General features: G+C 38.6%; 2 protein-coding genes across 30 annotated transcripts in view; one reads left to right on the forward strand and one right to left on the reverse strand.

Moving 5' to 3' along the window:
- Positions 1-5,163, forward strand: part of SUPT20H (SPT20 homolog, SAGA complex component) — a 44,774-nt gene extending 39,611 nt beyond the window's left edge. For 25 of the 27 annotated variants that reach the window (XR_011558195.1, XR_011558196.1, XR_011558193.1 and 22 more), the window contains one exon: positions 4,794-5,163. Coding sequence is in view for 22 of the 27 variants with exons in the window: in XM_070741770.1 (XP_070597871.1) it covers positions 4,794-4,876 (83 nt within the window). In the remaining 5 variants the exon portion in view is untranslated. The remainder of the gene's footprint in view (positions 1-4,793) is intronic. The other 2 variants (XR_011558192.1, XM_070741776.1) reach the window with 2 other exon arrangements.
- Positions 5,164-5,168: 5 nt separating this feature from the next.
- Positions 5,169-22,200, reverse strand: EXOSC8 (exosome component 8). 3 transcript variants are annotated; one of them, XM_070741779.1, is made up of 12 exons: positions 22,063-22,200; positions 21,411-21,521; positions 19,801-19,837; positions 17,072-17,135; positions 15,721-15,794; positions 14,277-14,322; positions 14,085-14,190; positions 11,071-11,116; positions 8,508-8,604; positions 7,951-8,068; positions 5,657-5,763; positions 5,169-5,339 (listed from the first exon to the last, which is right to left on the reverse strand). In XM_070741779.1, the coding sequence occupies exons 2-12, from the start codon at positions 21,437-21,439 to the stop codon at positions 5,233-5,235; spliced, it is 831 nt and encodes a 276-aa protein (XP_070597880.1). In that variant the 5' UTR covers positions 21,440-21,521; positions 22,063-22,200; the 3' UTR covers positions 5,169-5,232. The 3 variants fall into 3 exon arrangements, with proteins under 3 accessions (XP_070597880.1, XP_070597879.1, XP_070597881.1); XM_070741778.1 differs by having other exon boundaries at positions 22,087-22,191; XM_070741780.1 differs by lacking the exons at positions 14,277-14,322; positions 15,721-15,794; positions 22,063-22,200 and having other exon boundaries at positions 21,411-21,526.
- Between the last annotated feature and the right edge of the window lie 153 nt (positions 22,201-22,353).

The raw sequence follows: 22,353 nt of genomic DNA on the forward strand, positions 1-22,353 counted from the left end.
ATCAGAACCAAACAAGGGCTGGAAGGGAACTTGGAAGTATTTTATCCATCCCTTTGCCCATGGCAGGAGACCTTATATCATCCTGGACAAATGGTTGTCCAATCCTTTCTTTAAAACTTCCAGTGACGGTGCACTCTCTGGGGTGCAAACTGTTCCATTGGGTAATTATTCCCCCTGTCAGGAAGTTTATCCTTAGTTCCAGGTTGGCTTTCTCTATAGCTAATTTCCACTCATTGCTTCTTGTCCTGCCTTGTTTTGAAGAATAAGGTGACCTCATCTTGCCACATCTGTGACAACCCCTCAAGTACTAGAAGACAGCTGCCATGTCACCCCTAATTCTTGCCTTTATTAGGCTAGACATACCTAGTTCACCTAACCATTCCTCATACAATTTTTCCTATAGATCCCTTATCATCTTAGTTGCTCATCTTTGTAATCTTACTATGGTTTAAGCATTTTTATATCGAGATGACCAAAACTGTATTCAGCATTCCAAGCATGGCCCCACTAATGCAGTATGAAGCGGCATTATCATTTCTTGTGATTTTAATGTTATCCCTCAAATTATGTACAGTAACCCAGGACTGCATTGGTTTGTTTGGCAGCTAGTTTATATTTTAGTTGTATACTACTAGGACAATTACATCTCTCTCGTAGTCATTACTATTGAGCCAAGTACTACCTGTGCATTTGACTTTTCCTGCCTAAGTGCAAGACGTCACTTTTCTCACCACTGACTTCATCTTGTCAGCTAGGGCTGAAGTCTGTCAAGATCTTGCTGAATCTTGAATCTATCCTTCAAAGTATTAGCAATTCCCCCCAATTTGGTGTCATATTTTAGTGCAAATATGAGTTTTCCTATCCCCTCATCTAGATCATTTATAAAGATGAAGAGCATTGGTCCCGAAACAGAAGTTTGAGGTAGCCCACAGCATGCTTCCCTCCATGTAGATGCACTTTCATTGAGGACTACATGTTGAATGTAGTTTGTCACCAACTGCTAATCAGTCGATGATGGTACTGTTTATCATTTTATCAAGAAGCACACTGGAGTCTATTTAGTCAAATGCCTTATTAGAGTCCAAGTAAACACTCTACAGCATTTCCTTGATCCATTAATTTAATCACTTTACCAAACGAAGCAATAAGTTTTCTGGCATGATGTTGTTGGCTTTTTTAACAAACTCATACTGGTTTCTAGTCATCACTTTGTTCATTTCTAGGTGCTTACAAAACCCTCTGCTTGATTATCCTTTCCAGGATTTTCCTGGATATTGTAGTTTCCTTGATCCAACTTTTCCCTCTTTTTTTGTATATTGGAACTACAGCATTTTTTTCAGGGTCCTCTGACAGTTCCTTCGTGCTCCTGGAGCAATGAAACATTTTGCTCAGTGATTCCGATATCACATCTGCCAGCTCCTTCAGGACCCTGAGTTGTGAACCATCTGGTCCTGACGATTTGAACATGTTTGAAATGCATGGGTGTTTGCTTACCAATTTCTTGTCCATTGTGACCTGCATTCCTGTTTTGTCTGCCATGGGTACTGCTTTTGGAAATTTGAATTATTTTTTTTCTTTTGTTTGAAAACAGAAGCAATAAAGATATTAAGCAGTTTTGCTTTCTTCCTCTGGCTCATCACCTTCTTGCCATATTCCACCATTAACGGACTGATCATTTCCTTGATTTTCTTCCGGTCTTTTATCTTTTGAACGAAATCTTTTTATTATTTTTGGCATTTGTTGCAAGCCTTAGTTCATTTTGAGCCTAGCTTTCCCAATTCTTGTCCTTGCAGATTTGGACAATTTGCTCATATTCTGCTTTGGTTATATGTACCTCTTTCCATTTTTTATACTTGATCTTTTTTTCTGTTTGTCAGAGACATATCTGCAGCAATGCCAGTTTTGTTTGTCTGTAGTTTTGCATGGATTCAACTTTAACAATCTTATTTTTCAAAATTTCTTAACATTTTGAATTGTTTTTCCCTTTAGGTTTTCCATTTATATAATCTTTTTTTGTTTATTGAAATCAGCTCTTAGAGTCTAAAATGCTAGTTTGACTTGGTTCAATTAGCTGTGCCTGTATTATATTGAATTCTAGTACATGGGTCACTATCCCCCAAGGTTCCTATAACTTCTACCCTTTCTAATATTTCATTCCTATTGGTAAGAATTAAGTCCAGCATAGTGGAGCCTCTATTTCCTTTTGGGTTCTCTAGCTTTACTAACATAAAGCATGTTAGAAACCTGTTTTGCTCTCTCATTTGCTGCAGTTTGTCTCCCAATTGATGTCAGGGTAATGAAAGCCCCCCATTATTATACCGATATGTTTCCCGCATACCTTAACCAACTGATTAGTAAAAAGTGTGTTCACTATTACTGATAATTGTGTCTTTCTGTTTTCAGTTTGGACACAAATTCTGCTTTTACTAAGAGTCGTCATCTTGGTTGAATTTCAGTTTCTCATTTTCTTGATTGAGACAAGGGTGATTAGTCTTGTTTCTAGGCTCTTTACTTTTTGTACTAGTAATCCAATTATCCAAAGGTACTTTTTCAAGAGGACGCTAGACTTTATTTTTTTAAAAGTTTTTTATTTTTCTCCACCTTGAAAACATGTAAGATATTACATAGGTCTTCAATATCAATCCATATAAATACGTATATCATTTCTTATATTTAATAATTATAACCCAAATTGTATTCTACATTTTAATTACAGTGGTACCTCGGTACTCGAACGCTTCCTTTCTCGTGCATTTCGGATACTGAACAAAATTTTCAGCAAAAATTTGCTTCGGTATCTGAACAAAAATTTGGATACCGAACAGCCACAGAAAATTTTGTTTATTATCCGAAATGAGGGGACGGGGTGAGAAGGAATGGGAGTCGGAATACGATACGCCCATTCTGGCCGCCCACTAAACAGCCTCCCAGTCGTGCTCCAAGCTGTAGGGAGTGGGGGGGGGGGCGGCTGCAATACCGGCAGTTTCGGGGGAGCTCCTTTCCTTTAAGCAGTTACACCAACTTTCTCTTTCCCGAGAGTAGCGACGGCAGCAGAGGCTTTCCTTAGAGCAGTAGCAGCGCCGGGAACGTCAGAGGCTTCCCTTTCTCATCTCACGTTCCCGGCGCTGCTGCTGCTCTAAGGAAAGCCTCTGCTGCCGCCACTACTCTCGGGAAAGAGAAAGTTGGTGTAACTGCTTAAAGGGAAGACGAACCACTGAGGAAAGGAGCCCCCCCCCGAAACTGCCCCCACCCTAACTACAGCTTGGAGTGCTTAGACCTCATATCTTTATCCCATAGGAAATAAAGGAAATAGGGGCCGGAAACCCATTTCCATTATTTCCTATGGGATAAATTAATTCGGTACTCGACCAAATCGGTTCTCGACCACACTTTTGGAACAGATTATGGTCGAATACTGAGGTACCACTGTACTATTATTCAGTCTGTCCCCATATTTATTTTCCCCATTCTCCTCTATCTCTATTCCGCCTATTAACTACTTTCTTATACCTTCTCTCCCCTTTTCTGCTACCCTCTATTCTCCTTCCGTTTCTCCCATTACTGTCTCTTCTCTCTCTCTCTTCCCTATTTCCTCCTACACCCTCTATAAACTGTCCCAAAGTGGCTAATTTTAATTCTATTAAGTGACAGACTGAAAAAAAGACTTCTCTCAATTTGCTCTACCTAATCACAATCTTAAATCTTTATTTCCCTATCAATTCTATTATATTTTGACTTTAGGTATATGTTATTTATCCAATGCTGCCTCCTTCTAAATCCTAGTTTTGTCCCCTGGGTCTACCACCATTCAATTCAGTTTTTTATTCCAAATTCTTTGCTATGGCTAACTTTAGAAGCTAATTAGCTTCTATTAGCTAGTTATAGTTATAGTTTATTAGATTTGTATGCCGCCCCTCTCCTTGCCTCTTGATTTTAAGCCTTGTTACTTCCTCTCCATTTTGATACATTAACACCTCTTTTGTTTTATTTTTCAACCATTTCAATACACCCAAAACTATATGTTTCAACTTATCTTATGGTATCATATGAATAACAATGCTATTTTCTTACATCTTATTTTACATCAGAAATGTGAGTAACCACATATATTGTGATTATATCAATTTCATAAATAGTTCACATCTTCTATCAGAAATATCTCAACAACTCTCTAAAAGAATACAAATGACCAACTGTCTCAAGGGTTATAAATCCTTCCATTCCCCACCAGAGCTGAGGAAGCTTCTTGAATGAGATGCAAAACGTCTTCAAAGAAAAACAAGAAAGTGTAGTTGCACTCTAGTTGAAAAAGCACCTTTGCGACAACCATGACCTAGATGAATGAGGATCTCCATAGACAGTAATCCAATTAGTTTATATTTGGTGTAGGTATAGTTTGGGTCTCCTATGGGCATGAATACATTATGTGACCCATAGTTTGCAAATCACTATGGGTTAGTCCGTTTCCATTACTGTGTTATTCTTTCTTTCTTTTTAAATCAAAGACAGATGAGACATGCTTAAACAGTAGAATTACTATAAGAGACAAAATACTCCGGTTGAATTCCACATATCCCCATGGCTAGTGAAAACTAGATATGGTATTTAAGAGTAGTTTAATATACATTGATATCCAGATCATTTAATAACTAAGTAAACTATGTTAGCTATTTTAGAAAAAATCCAGGTATTCTCTGTATTATAGTTTTTAATATTGCATTATTCATTTCATTCTTTTGGAGATAAAAATGTAATTAAAATATTTCTTTTTTTTTTCTTGGCAACCGTTACAGTTCTTTCCCCATCAAATGGTTATGGCGGTAGCAGCATAAGCAACTCTACTAACTCATCATCTAGATACCCAGTCAAAAAGTAAAAAAAAAAAGAAGCTTCACTGGTATCAGAATCCTGAAACTTGCATTTGAGATATTTATGTATGTATTTTTAAAACCTGTTTTTACATGAAACTGAATTTGTAGCTACACTGAGGCATAGCCTAGAGTCCCTCGGGCGTTGGGCGGCATATAAATTTAATTAATAAATAATAAATAAATTGCAATCAACTGAAATTTGTAAGAAAAGGATACTGTTTTTAAGATTAAATTATTCATCTGGAAATGTTACACAAATTTCAAGATTAAATGATATTGTGAAATAACGGAACTTCATAAATGTAGCATGTTTATTAAGGTAATGGTTTTGTGAGTAAATAGTAAATACACCTCTTGCTAATTATACATTTTTTATTATTTTATCCATTAGTTTCTGTACTTCTTTATGTCGTGCTTTTGCCCGACTGATACAGTCTTGAAGCTTTGCTTCTGTTATTGAGCTTCCACCTTAAAAAAGAAACAGAAAACAAGGATACAATGTATTTAATACTATCTGAGCTTTTGAATTGCCCATTAAATTACATCCATATATTTATGATTAACCAAATGTTTTTAGTAGAATTAACTTCAACAAGACATTCTCATGATTGAAAAGTTCACTTTTTATCAGCCTATTAATCCCTTAATAGAAACACATCCTATAATTTCTGTAGTGCAGAGATGGAAAATGTAATATCACAAATACTAGTGAATGGCATCTACAAAATTAAAACTAAATTAGAAACTTTGGGAAATATTAATTCTTAATAATTTAGTATTAATACCTGGTTTGTGGACAGAACACAGTTTGTCGTCTTCAATAGTCACAATAGTTAAAGTTCCAGATGCTAAGTCTTCTTCTTCTGCAGTTGGGTCAACTACCACTAATGTGCTGTTGAAGATATATACACATGTGCCAAAATTTAACTCTTCTGAGATTTTTTAAAAATCCATAACAATTATATATATTTACTGTTCAATTAGACAATGCAGAGCATGTAAGCAACAACATTAAAAAGCACCACCAGGTTCCTTTGTTCATTTATGTACTTTCAAGACCACCTGGATTATTATTGCTAGTGTAAGCACCAATGCTGAAGCCATTTTCAATTTAATTCAAATTCTAAAGTAATTAATTTAAAAGACATATTATTAACTTTAGACAATAAGGATTTCTCCAATCTATGCCTGATTCTGAGTGAAAAATAATTAAACTGATCCTCTCAGAAAAATAGTTGGAAGTTTGTCAGGGCAACTATCTCATCCATATTCATTATTTTACACGGACTCATTTTCATGAGAAAGATTTCATTTTAAGTGCATGCACATAGTGTTTTCCATTTCTTCCTCTCCATTTCTATCATTTATAAATGATATAATGACATTCAGAGAACTTTCCTGAATTGAATACAAGACAAGAAGACCAGAAGACAAGCTCAAGATCCAAAAGGATCTTGACAAACTTGAACAATGGGCTCTAGCCAACAACATTAAATTTAATGTGGTGAAAAACAATGTTTTACAGTTAGGCAGGAAAAAACAATGGTACAAATACAGATTAGGCCAAAAACAGTAACTGTGAGAGTGACCTTGGAGTCCTTGTGGACAATCCCTTAAGAATGACCCAGTAACATGCGGTGGCAGCCAAAAAAACTAATACAATCCTTGATTTCATAAACAGGGTATAGAAACAAAATTACATTAAGTATTAATCCCGCTTTAGAAAATCTTAGTAAGGTTTTTTGGTCACTACATTCCAAAATATTGTTGAGACTTTGGGGAAGGTGCATAGAACAGCAATTAAGATGATTAAGGGCTTGGAAACAATAACACATGAAGAATTGTTGCAAGAATTGAGTATTGCTAGTCTATAGAAAAGAAGGACTATAGATGACAAGATAGCAATATTCCAGTATTTGAGGGGCAAGAAACAATGGATTAAGGTGAAACTTTCTAACAGTGAGAACAATTAACCAGTGAAACAGCTTGCCTTCAAAACTTAGGGGTACTTCATCACTGAAAATCTTTAAGAAAAGATTGGGTAACCGTTTCTTTACAAGGTCTCTTACAATGGTACAAGGTCTCCTGTTTGAGCAGGGGGGGTTGGACTAGAAGACTGCCAATATCCCTTACAGGTCTATTCCGATTGATTGTTTTGATTGATTGAATAGGTTCTATAGAATGTTTATTATTTGATGAAATTCTACATCACAGACCTTGTTTTGTAATTATCTTGTGCAGTGATTGTTCAAAGTTATGACAATGATGAAAAAATAACTTTGCAACCAATGCCTGTATTTATATCCTTCTCAGCATCTCTCTCTGTCATGTGTTCACTCTTACAGTGACTCAGTATGCATTATCCTGTGCATTGCTCTGACTCATTTTTGGTTTTCTCCCTCGCTCAGAGTGAACAAATTGCTTAAATAAATAATATTTTCCTGAGCTGAGCTGCTTTCTTGTGCAGTGGCACATTTGTGAAAAGTGCTAATGAAAGCTAAGGTCAGCTCTGCGACTAGATCACCAGTTTAGCTGCTGCCTCTAGATGACCAGACTTAATGATTTTCACATCTTCAGCTTTTCTTTGCCTCCTAGGCAGCCCCAGCGCACTAGGCATGCAGCTGATGCTAGGGCATTCCTTTCAATAAGTACTGTATTCCTTTTTTAGTGCCTGCTTCCTCTCCAAAGAATGTAAATACAAAGATTAATCCCCTTCTTGTTAATTATCCTAGTACCAGGGTGCCTGCTCCAAAGGCCGAGGAAGTGGGGGGGAAGAAAAGCAAAAGTAACATTGTAAGCAGTAACTCTTGCATGATTTTTCACTTGGTGACTACATCACTTGATGACTGAAGTGCTAGTACCAATTGTAATTGTTAAATGAGAAATACCTGGATAGCAGAAATACCTGGATTTTAAATTGAATCTTCTTCCCTCTGCTCACACCATGTTCTTTGGGAGTACTAGAGGGCTCTCAAAGGAAGAGGCAACCAAGTATTCTTTTGCTAGTATAACTGCTCAAATCTGGTAACATGGTATTATTTATTATAATCTACACATATACTTTTTGACCTCCACTTACTCAAACAAGGCAAATGACGTTGCCACTGGTTGCTTTTTAATAGTCAAGGGATTCTTCTCTTCCAAATTAACTTCCACCAAACCAGTTTCTGCATTTATTGCAACAGCAGGCAAAAGCACTGAAATAATAAAGAATAGATATTGAAAAAACAAGAGTGGAAAATTGTTTCATACAAGCACATTTTTATAAAGAAAAATAGAGGCATCCTCAGAATGTAATAAGCAGCTTTTGATTTTAAAATATTCAGAACAAAGAAACCCTTCTCTGAATGTTGTCCTTTCCAACAACAAAATTTAGAAAGAAGTATGTAGCCATTTGAACAAATTGTTCAAAAGACTGATAAGGGGAAAACAGCAATGACTGTAGCAGTGGTGAGCCCCAATAAGGCTATCCTTTTATTCCAGACCTGATTCATGCCTCATCTATATTCTTTGGATAAGCCAGTACTTTGTCAAACCCTGGTTGCCATTGCTGTTTTCCTTCAATCCAATTTAGTGCTAAAACTGCACTGCATTTACATTTTAAAGTAAATCTCAAAGTATATGAACACAACTTACCATTTTTCAGAGCTGCTAAGAAAGCACACATGCAGGCGTCAAGAAGGTTTCCATCATAGTCTAAGCATATAATGTCACAATATAGAACCCATACAATCTAAAGAAATAAGACCTGCTGATGTAAATACTGGAAAAGCGTTCACATGCATAAAAAATAACGTTGAAATATTTGTCTTAGTCAGTATGTTATTTCACATCACAATGTTTCAAATCTGTTATCAATAAAACAAATGATTCATTCATTCATTCATAACCAAAAGGGAAAAACAGGATCAATTTAATAATGGCTGATTTATACATGTACATACTGAAGCATAACTGCTAGAACAGCTCAATATTACCAAATCATACAGGCAGACAGGCAGGAAGTTTTAAAAATATTGTTGTTCATTAAGACCTCGACAACTATCATATGATTAAAACTAAATGTGTTATACCCAAAAATGACTATTCGGACCAATTTGGGCACAGAATATCCTGGAACATGCTGAGCAAAAGAATAGTTTGCAATTGTTGCACTGACTTGTGCATTTCATACATATGTTGTACTTTCAGTGTGCCTTACTTTACACGCACAACACCCTGTATGAATGTGACCATCCTCAGAACTGTCAGCAAGATGTATGATAGCAAGCTTAATCTCTATGCCAATGCTAAAACCGTGCTGGCATTCTTCAGCCTGGCTATATTAATTCTTTTCATGGCCTTTTGGTCATTTCTTGGCTCTGACGTGAAGCTTGATTTGGAGATGAGCCTGAGATTCAGCAACACACATGGCCTTAGTCACTCTGATATCCTGTCTTTTTTCTGACAATGATGTAGTCAACAAAATGCCAATGCTTAGAATGGGAATGCATCTAGGAAGTCTGGTTACGAGAAAGTTATATTGCTGTTGAGAAGGTCATGTGCTGCAATGGATTTCAGTAAGAGTAGAATATTAGTGTTACAATTGCCTACTCTATATCTGCCAATGACTCCCTGCCAGACTGCAGAATCACATCCTATTCTTGCGTTAAAGTTGCCAAGCAAGATGAACTTGTTGATTCTGCTCACTTCTGATAGCAGGGTATCTAATTCTTCACAGTATCCATCTTTCATCTTATCAGGATTGGTCATTGTGGGAGCATAGGCACTGATCAGGGTGACTTGACTTTCATTCTGTAGTAGAAGCTGCATGTCATGAGCCAGTTATTCACACCCTTTGAGAGACTAATAAATTTCCAAACAAGGAGACTATGGTAAATCCAATTCCAGAACTGCAATTATAATCAATCACAATTGTCCCAGAAAAAAAGTGTATCTACCACCAATTTCAGTCAGTTGATCTTTATTGGCAAGTCAACTCCCATTCAGGCCTCCAGTGTCAATGTTGTATCTTACACATTATTTGGCAATTAATGATGTTCTTCTCTCTGGTGTCTCTGTCATCAAGTTGTTCAAAAGTAGGCTCCTACTACAAGTGCCAGTGATGAGCAGCATCACTTCCATTTTTGTGTTTTTTTACTGCCAAAGTGGGATCCTGCCAGCCATGGTAAACCGGCCAGGATATAGCGAAGCAAGCAATATTTTGGGATACCTTTTCTAGCCCCTTCCTCATACTACAGAGATGAGGGATACATTCCTAGAGTGCCCTGGATAGATGCTTGTTCAAAAACTGCCCATTAAACCAGAGTCCCCTGTGTGCAGATCTATGATCACAGCTCCTAGTGTATCCACACCTATTGCTCTGTCATTCACCCGTGTATTTTTTAAAGGAATGATGACAATAATGGTGTTCAGACTAGCACATAATATGGATTAAAATGAGGCAGAGTCGTGCAGTGTCCGCTTCATTCATTCTTCCCATTCCCATCTCTGTCCAGTGGCAAGATACAGTTGAAACAACTGGAAATGGGACTATGCTTAGCATGTGATCAAAATATGTTCTGTGCCTTGTCCTGTTCATCATGTTCCAAATACTTTCGGAGACTATAATAACTAGTCCTTCCAGTGGTCTCATCAGATCAATCTGGAGCCTGTCTTCACATGCTGGGATAGGCATCTGCCTATCTCACTGAAGGATTAAGACCCATTAACTCCTCTCATCGGGTTTAGACAGTTTATGAAAACTGTTGCCAGTCTGTTTAAAACAGAAAATCAGCAAAGGAAGCGGTTGGACCAATGGACCAAAATGGATGCTCAAGAGGCAAAACAAGAAATTGTTGCCCTCGGTGCAGGAAGAAGAGCAAAACTGCAGCAGTGAAATAATGAGAAGTTATTTTAGGATATTTTAAGGAGCCACACAATACCAAACCACCACTGCGATGCTCTAGACATTTACAACTTGCTCTGCACATTTATATCTGTATGTTTCTATTTACCACATTTGAAATGTGCTCAACAAAACATTCAGTGAAAGCAAAGTGTTAACTGCAGTCCAACTTCAACCTTGTTTAGAAGCAAAGGGTGCTTCACAGCATGCATGATAAAATAAAATCATATTTCATATCTTCCATGTTTGTTGGAATGTTAATTTAGAAGCACCTCAGCTTCTCACAATTCTTAAAATAAAATATTTACTCACTTTTCCATCTGAAATGCATAGATCTTCTTTCATTATCATCTGTGAACTGAAATAATGGCATAAAGAAGAGGATATTCCATTTATCCCCAATTCTCCTTTATTTTAATTATCTGTTTGTTTGTTTATTGAATTTATATTTGCCCATGGCAATATAACAAGATCACCTCCCACCCACCTCTCACCCCGGTGACAGATCATACAAGCCATTTAATGGGCTCCATCCTGCTCCAGGCCCACTGACAGAACCAGGTCTTCAGCACCTTCCAGAAGAGAATTAGAATGGGGGCCATTGTAATCTCTGGGGGAATGATGTACCAGAGAGAGGGGAGCCATCATGGAGGAGGCCCTTCTGGGACCCACCAGGTCCCCTCCCTTAGGGATGGGACCCACAACAGTCCCTACCTTCCTGCTCTGATGGGTCAGGTAGATGTGACTGGCAAGAGATGGTCCCTCAGATAACTTGGTCCCAAGCCATGACAGGCTTTAAAGCACCTTAAATTACACCCAGAAGCAAATTGCTTCTCCCGCAGGAGAGATAATGCATGTGCATACTGGGTTCTACACAAAAGCATGCGGGCTACTGCATTTTGCACCAACTGGAGCTTCCTGATGCTCTTCAAGGGCAGCTCCATATAGAACATGTTGAAATAGTCAAGATGGGAAGTGACTAAAGAATGAGTGACTGTTAGTAGGGACTATTTGTCCAGGAACCTTGAGGTTCGACTACTGTAACGCTCTCTACATGGGGCTACCTTTGAAAAGTGTTCGGAAACTTCAGATTGTGCAGAATGCAGCTGCAAGAGCAATTATGGGCTTTCCCAAATATGCCCATGTTACACCAACACTCCGCAGTCTGCATTGGTTGCCAATCAGTTTCCGGTCACAATTCAAAGTGTTGGTTATGACCTATAAAGCCCTTCATGGCATGCGACCAGAATATCTCCGGGACCGCCTTCTGCTGCACGAATCCCAGCGACCAGTTAGGTCCCACAGAGTTGGCCTTCTCCGGGTCTCGTCGACTAAACAATGCCATCTGGCAGGACCCAGGGGAAGAGCCTTTTCTGTGGTGGCTCCGACCCTCCGGAACCAGCTCCGCCCGGAGATTAGGATTGCCCCCACCCACCTTGCCTTTCGTAAACTCCTTAAAACCAACCTCTGCTGTCAGGCATAAGGAATGGAGTCATCTACCCCAGGCCTATATAGTTTATGCATGGTATGTTTGTGTGTATGTTTTGCTTTTTAAATAAAGGGTTTTTAGTTACTTTTAATATTAGATTTGTTATACATTGTTTTTTGTTATTGCTGTGAGCCGCCCCGAGTCTGCGAAGAGGGGCGGCATACAAATCTAATAAATAATAATAATAACAACAACAACAACAACAACTGGGGCACAACCTGCAGTTATGCAACGGCCTCCTGGCCACAACCGCCACCTGCTCTTCAAGCAGGAGTCGTGAGTCCAGGAAAACCTCTAGATTATGCACAGGGTCTGTTTGGGGTAGGGCCAGCCCATCCAAGACCAAAGTCAGCAATTCTCCTTGAACCAACAATCCCCAAACTCAGAGCCACTCTGTCTTGCAAGGGTTTAATTTCAACCCGTTGCTCCCCATCCAGCCTCTAATATTTTGTAGGCACTGCAACAGAGAGGACACAGTATCACTTAATTCACCATGGGCTGAAACACAGCTTTTATCATCATCATCATCATCATCATCATATTACTACTATTGCTACACATACAACAAGGTGAAAATAGTTTGCAGTTCTTTAGCTGGTGTTGGCTTTCATTTGTGTTGAATTCTTCCCAAGAACCTAGGATGTCATAATTTATCAGCATAGTAAATACAGTGGTACCTCGTGAGACGAACCCCTCGTGAGACGAACATCTCGAGATACGAACCTGGGGTTCGGAATTTTTTTGCCTCTTGTTACGAACTTTTTCCGGCTTACGAACCCACCACAGATCGCAAAATGGTGCTCCGCTGGGCGCCGCCATCTGGCTGTCACCTTTTAAAACAGCCGGGGAGCTTCTTGGCGTTCTCCCGAACCCAAACCTTTCGGATTCGGGAGGCTGCCGAGAAGCGCCACCGCCCAGCTGTCACCTTCTGAAACAGCCGGAGGGCTTCTTGGCGTTCTCCCAAATGCCGAACCCGAAATGTGGCCTCCAGGAAGGACGTCTTCGTGACGTCAAAGCTCCACCCATGGAATTCCGTATTGGGATTCTCCACCTCCGTTTCAGCCTCCAGATCGGCCAAAAACACTGCTGCCAATTGTAAAAATTGTGCTCTGCCGCTGTAACGTTCTGAAACAGCTGGGCGCTTCTCGGCGGCCTCCAGAACCCAAACCCGAACTTTTGCTGAACTTCTGGGTTCGGCGTTCAGGAGAACGCTGAGAAGCCCCCCGGCTGTTTTAAAAGGTGACAGCCTGCCGGCGGTGCCCAGCAGAGCACCATTTTGCGATTTTTTTCCCCCCTTGCATGCATTAATCGCTTTTACATTGTTTCCTATGGGAAACATTGTTTCGTCTTACAAACTTTTCGCCTTATGAACCACCTTCCAGAACCAATTAAGTTCATAAGACGAGGTATGTGCATCTGCAGTGTAGCCTGTTCTAATTGATGGCTGGAAATGTTATCAATGCACAGATTTTTTAAAAATGTCATCCAATGCTTTTTCCATAGCACCCAATAATAATAATCATCCTAATATATGTTTAACAGCATCAAACATCATCATCTGCCTATCCCAAATCTTTTGGAAAGACTTGGTAAGTGGACAAAAATGCCAAATCCAGTCTAAACCCCTGACTGACTTTAATGAACTATAAATATAAATAAATATCTTGAAAACCAGCATGCTGTCTCTCCGCTTTTTCAACTCAGGTTCTCCATAGACTACAACTGGCAGCTTCCCAAGTTGCCTTACCAATCTTAGAGCTGTCTAGCTGCTTCTCTGTCTGTCTATTATAGCTGCCCCATCCCAAAAGACTCTGATATTGAAGTCTAAATTTCTTACTTTTCAATGATATCAGCAATAAACTGACTAGCAGCCTGAGCCTCTTCGCATGGAGGTCCAGGTCGAAATCTTGATGAACAAAGTGGAGGAAGATCTACATTGGGAACTATATGAATAGAGAAATAATCATAAATATTATCTGCATGATTGTAATGTCATATTTGAAGACAAAAGTGAATAAAGAAAGCTTACTGATATATCCCTTGTTACTGGAATCAGCGGTGGGTGTTGCAAATTCCTGTACACAATGTATAGTTGGGGAAGGGCAAAATATAAGAATTAGAAGTTGGTTTAGAAATATATCTGCAACTTGTAAAGTCAACAGACATATTTTGCCTGAATTTTGATGTGTTTTATTATTTATTTAAAAATATTAACTGGATACATTAGTTACACAATTCAGTTTCTAAGACTACATGTGGCAGGAAGTTGGTGGTATGGTCAAAGCCAAAACTAGTGGGGACAAGGTCTAAATTCCTACTTTCTTTTGTGCATGCTCATTCTTGCTTTCTCTCAAATGTTTTCCTTTCTCATATACTACAAAGTGACTATTGAAACATATAGCTATACCACAACAAAACATTTTATATCTGAATAGTCAATTCTCAAAATAGAGATAACATATCATCTAGCAACATTGCATAGGGAAATGAGAAAACTGGTCAATTTAATATTTCATATATTAAGTATGAAGAATATTTCATATCGTATTTAATAATATCAGTTGGAATATCTCACAGTAAAAATTTCTACAGTTGCCAAAGCGATTAGTGCACCATTATTTTGGATGAAGTTATTTTCTTTCCATTATAATTTTTTCCTTTATTTCCCATTTTATTTTATTTTTCTCTGTATTATTTTTCCCTTAGTATATTTCCCTTACTAGTTCTTGTAATAGGCAGGGGATTAGGCTCCAAAAGAAGTTTTTAAAAATACTTTAGAGATTAGAATTTCCTATTAGAGAGGAATAAGATAATCTTTCCAAAAAGATACTCACAGCATAGGTAGTTCTTGCTTAACAAGAGTAATTGGGATCTGAATTTCCAATGCAGTAAAAAAGTGACTATCCTGCTTAGAGATGGCAATCCCAGCAGTTTTCGTTGTTATCGTTATGTGAAAATTCCAAGTCATTAAACAAGAATCTCACATAACTGACTTGTCCCTTCCTGCCCACTTTCCAGAAGCAAAGTCAATGGGGAAACCAGCTGGAAGTTTCAAATCCCAAATGGTTCAGGGGGTTACTGCCAATGAACGTGGGCTGCTGAAGTACAAACATATTAGGGAGGACAAGACCCCTGGTATCTCATAATCTGTAATAAGGCTCCTCAGGAGAAAAAGTGCTGAGAGCAACTTGTAACCTTTCTTGCTGGCTTCTCCCTTGACTTGTTTGTGGGAAGCTGTCAAGAAGGGTAACAAATGAGGATTATGTGACTGCAGGATGCTGCAAATGTAAGTGTAAGATGGTTGCACCTGGATTGTGATTATATGACTCTGGGGGTGATGATGGATGGAACCTTGAGGGCTGGTCATAAGCATCACTCATTTAGCACCTTTACAACTTTGAATGGGGCTGAACAGTGGTCATTAACAGAAGACAACCCATATTAACTTTAAAGATGTATATCCATGAACCTACTGCTTTTATGCCGCATATCACTGTAGTATTCCCTAACTTCAAAAGTGCAGAGCCATCTGCAGTTGTAATTGAACCTAAAGAAAGAAAAAAAACTTCATAAAATCTACTTAAGAAAATATGTAAATGTTACATTGATGTATTCAAAATAAGAGCCAGTGGTTCAGGGTGGATTTGATTTAAATCAAGTCAATTTAAATCACTAGTAAAAAAAAAGCTTGATTTACACCAACTTGATTTAAATAATATTTTTTAAACGGCAACTGTCATCTCTATCCCACAGCAGCTCCTCCTCTGAGCCGCTATTGACTCACTGACAGTCCCATTCACTTTAATGGGATGGCTGGTGATGCAGCACAAGGTGAGGGACATGGCAGGCAGCAAGGTGAGTGGATACCCACTAACAGGAGCTGCCATGTTGGATCTGAAATGACAGGTGCTCTTTAATAGTATATTTATAAGCTGCTAAGGTTTCACTTTCATTTTTACTGCTTGCTCTTCCTCCTCACACTTAGAGCCTGGTGGTACAGATGTACTTCTCTTCAAACAATCATCATTTGGAATGTACATAGATTTGCAAAACAATGGTATAAAGAAATACTCCTGAACTTTGTTTTATGATTTATCTTATGGTTACTGTCAAATTGTGTGAATGCATCAATGCAGTGCATGTTATCTCAGCTTGCAGAGCTTGGATTCATTGAATGAGTTGCCACAAATGTAAATATTGCAGAATATACAGCCTCATGCTACATAACTAAGCTCCATTTCATGCTGAATAAACTAAATTATTAATGTATCTTAAATAGAAAACTAGATAGATTTTTACTCCAAAAGCATTTCGTTTTATTGATTAATAGGATTTATGTGAAGCTCTAGTCACTTTCAGAGTGCACAATATAATAGGATTACAGATAGCTCCATAAGATTCATAAGAATTGTCTCGCCATAAGATAGAGGAGGAACAGTATGTTCATGGAATATCAGTCAAAGACATATTTTATGAGTGGAACATAAAGTGTCTCCAACTAACTTTCTATGAAACAGCTCCTTCCATCACTGAACACTCAATTAAGCAAGATCTTTGGTATTCTGGGAGCCTTTTGGAAGACTGGCAAAGAGAAAACGATGTGGGAATAGCCAATTTCTGTAGTAAAACCAAATGTTGTAATATGAATCATTTCAACATATGACCATAGTGGTTAGTCTTGACTCTTTTTCATATTCTTGTTTAATCAGAATATGTTCTCTATGCTATCCTTCCCATTATTTCTCAAAACACTATTGAAGACTAATATCCCACAAATAATTTGGAATACTATGAGCATTAGTTATTTAATAGTAAAGCATTTACCTATGTTGATAGTTGTGGTCCTAAATTCACCAAGGTCCCTTCCGTCAGGCCGACAATTTTCTTTCTATAAGGATCACCAAATCAGGCATACATAACTAATATTATTAGATTACAGCATACACATTTGAGTTTAAGGAATCAGCAAAATTGACAAGTAAATTGGTATGTATGTATGTAGGTATGTAGGTATGTAAGTATGTATGTATGTATGTATGTATGTATGTATGTATGGATGGATGGATGGATGGATGGATTTATGGATTTATTTGTTTGTTTGAGTTGAAAGGGACCTTGCAGGTCATCAAGTTCAACTCCCTGCTCAAGCAGGAAACCCTACACCACCCCAGCCAGATGGCACTCCAATTTCCTTTTGAATGTGTAGAGTAAAGGGGCGTTCACAACTTCCGCTGGCAGGCCATTCCACTAGTTGATCGCTCCCACCGTCAGATAGTGGAAATTCCTTATTTCCAGGTTGAATCTCTCTGGTCAGTTCCATCCATTGCTCCTAGTTTGGCCCTGGAAAATAGTGTGACCCCCTCCTCTCTGTGGCAACCCCTCAAATATCTGAATACTGCTATCATGTCCCCTCTGGCCTTCCTTTTGCTACACTATCCATGCCCAGTTCCAGCAAACTCTCTTCATATGTCTTGGTTTCCAGGCCCCTTATCATTCTGGTTGCTCTTTTCTGTACTTTCTCTAGAGTTTCAATGTCCTTTTTGTAGTGGGATGACCAAAACTGAATACAGTACTCTAGGTGTGGTCTGACTAGGGCATTTAGAGTACTATTTGTACCTCCTTAATCTTGGAGTATATCTCCCTGTTGATGCAGTTTAAGATTGTGTTGGCTTTTTTAGCTGCCACTGCACATTGCTGGCTCATATTTAGTTGGTTATCCACCAAGGCTCTGAGATCTCTCTCAAAGTCGCTGCTATTAAGTGTGGTTTCTCCCAATTTGTACGCGTGTCTTACCGAGGAGTAAGATTTTCCTTTTTTTCAACATTAAATTTTATTTTGTTAGTTTGAGCCCACAGTACTAATCTATCTAGATCTTTCTGTATTTTGAGCCTATCCTCTGGGTATTGGCAGCTCCGTCCCGGGCTCTCAGCGAGGGGGCTGCAGGAGAGGGGGGCAGGCGTTCTCACAGTGGAGGCCGGCGAAGGTGATTTTCAATGTCGGGCACGCAAGCCATGCGCTCCCCATCCCCCTGCCAGCCCGCTCGGAACACTCAAAATAAGAAAAACCTTCACCGGTGAAGGTTTTTCTTATTTTGAATGTTCCGGGCGGGCTGGCAGGGGGATGGAGAATGTGCACGCCCATGCGCCCGACATTGAAAATCACTTTCGCAGGTTTCCGCTGTGAGAACAACGGAGAGAGAACGAGAGAGAGTGAGAAAGAGAGAGAGAAAGAGAGAGAGAAAGACATAGCAAGAGAGAGAGAACAAGAGAAAGAGTGAGAGAAAGAAAAGAGAAAGAGTGAGAGAGAGAGAAAGCAAGAGAGAAAGAGTGAGAGAGAGAAAGCAAGAGAGAGAAAGAAAACAAGAGAGAAAGTGAGAAAGAGAGAGAGAGAGCAAGAGGGGGAGAGAAAGAGATAGCAAGAGAGAGAGAGAACAAGAGAAAGAGTGAGAGAAAGAAAACAAGAGAGAAAGAGTGACAGAGAGAGAAAGCAAGAGAGAAAGAAAGAAAACAAGAAAGTGAGAAAAAGAGAGAGAAAGAGGGGGAGAGAAAGAGATAGCAAGAGAGAGAGAGGAAGGAAGGAAGTGAGAGAGAGGAAGGAAGCAAGAGAGAGAGAGAGAAAGCAAGAGACAGAGAAAAGAGTGGAAGGAAGAGAGAGAGAAATGATAGAAAAAAGGGGAGAAAAAAAGAGAAATGAGAAAATGATTGAGGCAGAGAATGACAGGAAAGAGAGAGAAACAGAGAGAGAAGTGACTCTTGATTTAAAGCATATGGTAAAAGCACTTAAATAATAACAGGAAAAAAAACCCAGCCCTCACCTGTTTTTATTAATAGTTATGTTTTTGGTTTTGCTGGTTGTTTTAGTTTTAATAGTAATAGATTTTGGGTTTTGTTAATTATTAATTTCTTTTAATAAAAAAGAAGGGATTTTTTTTCTTATTTATTTATATATTCATTCATTCATTCATTTATTTATTTATTTCTATGCCGCCCAGTCCCAAGGGGACTGCCGCTCAGATACTATACTTTTCCGCCCACACCAAAAAAAATTAGAGGGAACATTGATTGGCACCCCTGCCAGCTTGGTGTCATCTGCAAATTTGATTAGTTCCTCTTCTATTCCCTCATCTAGATCGTTGATGAATATGTTGAAGAGCACTGGGCCCAGAACTGAATCCTGAGTATGTTATGAATAATCTAAAAACAAAGATATAATTATCTGGATTCAAATGCAAATATATAGACCTACTAAGTAAAAGTTGGTCACTGATAACTAAAAGTTGAATCTTTAATGCCAAAACTGTTGACAGGATTTTTTGTTTGTTTGTTTATTGAGGAAGTTCTGACAATATGAAAATAGCCATTAAAATGTGAGGATTGGGAAAATCTTGAATACATCTTGCTTTATTCTGGTCATATCAGATCCTGTTTTAATGCAATCTGCTTCTATGGATCATGTGATGAGAGCCTCCAGATACTGTATGTCTATCTTCATACAAGGAATAGATTTGAAAAACACATTTAATATATACACAGATATATACACTTTGTACTCACTAGGAATCTTCTGTAATACTCCAAAGGTTCTACCGTTCTAAAACAAATAGAAATTTAAATAAAGTATTTTAGAAACAGACAAATCAAGTTGAACATTTTAGGATAAAAATAACATTCTCAACTGGATAGTAATTTTGAATTTCAAACAATCTAACAATCTGTTATCTCAACTTTTGCCCACTATGGCCATTAAAATCTAGTATAACTGGCTGGGTCAGAAAGCAGTCAAAATCTCTTTATTATATTATATCATTCCAGGCAAATGGCTGTCCAGTCTCTGCTGGAAAGGTTTCAGTAATGGAGCACCCACAACTTCTGAAAATGAGCCATTCCACTGATTAATTGTTCTCAGTCCAGAAATTTCACCTTAGTTCACTCTTTAATAAGCTTCCACCTGTCGCTTCTTGCCTGCCCTGAGACGCTTTGGAGAATAAGTCAACCCCCCCTTCCCAGTGACACACTCTCAAGTACTGGAAGACAACTATCATGTCACCCCAGTCATTCTCATTGTTAGGCTAGACATGCTAAGTTTTATACTTAGATTGCATGACATGATATGATTGTATTGAATGGGATTTGAAACTGTTTTTTATGCTATTTTTATTGTTGTAAGCCGCCAGAATCCTTCCAGCTTAATTAATTAATTTAAGTTCTCTTAGCTATTCATCATTGAATTTAACCTCCAGACCACTTATTATTTTGATTGCTCTTCCCTATCGCTCTTTTTCCAGGATCTCACCATCTTTTTTGAAATGCGGCAATCAAGTGTGTCCTCACTAGGGCAGTACAGAATGGTACTATCACTTCTCATGATCTTGATGCTCTCCCTGTGTTAATGCAGTAACTAAATGTACAGCCTCTTAAAGCCCCCGCACCTCTCTTGCTAGAGGAAATTCACCTAGCTTTCCAAGATATTTTCTTTTAGAAAAATTAAACACCAGATATCTCTGTAGTAAGATTTTCAAGACCAAACAGTCTTTAAGATTACTATTATATTGCTTTATTTTAAATAAATTTTTATAATATATTTTGATCCTGGAGGAAATATGAAATAATTTTAAAATGAAAAATTTTTAACTGCCCCTTAAAGAAGGATTAGATTCAGTGGAATCGGAGAACAAGCAAAAGTTTTGGTAAGGATCAGGGGACATTCTTAAGTAGCCCCTCTCCAAAAGGGCAATTCAATTAAGCCAATTTCTTATTCTTTTTCACTGATCCTCTTTCACTACTGCAGGACTGCATGAATCCTGCCAATCTGAATGTGTCCTAAACTTGAATACAGCAGGTTGAGGATGTGATTCAAAAATACTCCTTGGCACAAAACTGAAACTCTCAGTGGAGGGCAATAACGATTCAGTACATAGGAGAAAAGGTTTCTGCAGGTCGTTTCCTTCCTGGTGAACGAAAGTACATCTCCGCTCCCTTTTTAACAGTAAGAAAGAAGCAAGGGGAGAACTTCCAGAAACCAAAAATTGCCTGGTCGCGAGTTGCGAGAATACCCAAACACGGGCGCTCGCGCCCAAGAGATCCTCCGGAACGACGAATGGCTTGGGCACGAGGGAAAAAACACTCTAGGCTCTCCAATCGGCGGGGGGGGGGGGGGCATTTACCTGAACGCGGCCGTTACGGTCGCCGCCATCCTCACTTCACTGGCTTCTTCGCTTAGCAACTGATACGGATTTAAAAACAATCCAGCTGCGGAAGGCGCTACGCAACCGCGTCTGCCATGGAATTAGAATTAGAAAAAGGAGAGATTGACACGTGGTCGGCAGTTTCGGCAAAAACCGGAAGCGAGCCGTCTCCCGGATGGTAATGATAGCTAGAGGTTGTTTTTTTAAAAAAAAACAAACACCACCACTTCAGCTAATTTTCTGAATTCAATATTACGAGAATCTTACCATTTTCCTCATACGCATAATTTAAAAAAATACAGAAACTCTGCGTTTTTTATTTAATTTGATTACTTGGATGGAGGATGATCTCTTGGATGAAAAACTACGCTGATTTTTTAAATAGGGGGGGGGGTTTGCAAAACCACTTTCCGTGATTGTTGCTAAGATTATTATGCAGAAGCGCTTTAATGTCAAATCAACGAATCGATTCGAAGGAAACTTGGTTTGTATACAGGAAGCCCGTCCTCATAAACTTGCCTTCTTTCACACAGCACGGCTCTAGCTCTTAAAACAGTTTAAAAATGCTCTGTCAGTACCAATAAAACCGCTGCTTTATTGAACTTATTGGCATTTTAAAGACCGGACTTACTGAAAATAGGTGCTAATGTTGTACCTTAGAAAAGCTTCAGAATAAAAAGTCTATACAAAAAAACAGCTTCCCCAATACAAGGCCGTTCAAAGATTGCTGCCAAAGACCTCCATTGCCGTATCAGTGCTCACTCAGACTAATTTCAACGCCTACAACAGAATAGAATTCTTTATTGGCCAAGTGTGATTGGTCACACAAAGAATTTGTCTTTGGTGCAGATGCTCTCAGTGTACATAAAAGAAAAAGAGACATTTGTGAAGAATCTTGAGGTACAACACTTAATGATCGTCA

This window comes from Erythrolamprus reginae, chromosome 2, assembly GCF_031021105.1.
Source record: "Erythrolamprus reginae isolate rEryReg1 chromosome 2, rEryReg1.hap1, whole genome shotgun sequence".
NCBI classification, from domain to species: domain Eukaryota; kingdom Metazoa; phylum Chordata; class Lepidosauria; order Squamata; family Dipsadidae; genus Erythrolamprus; species Erythrolamprus reginae.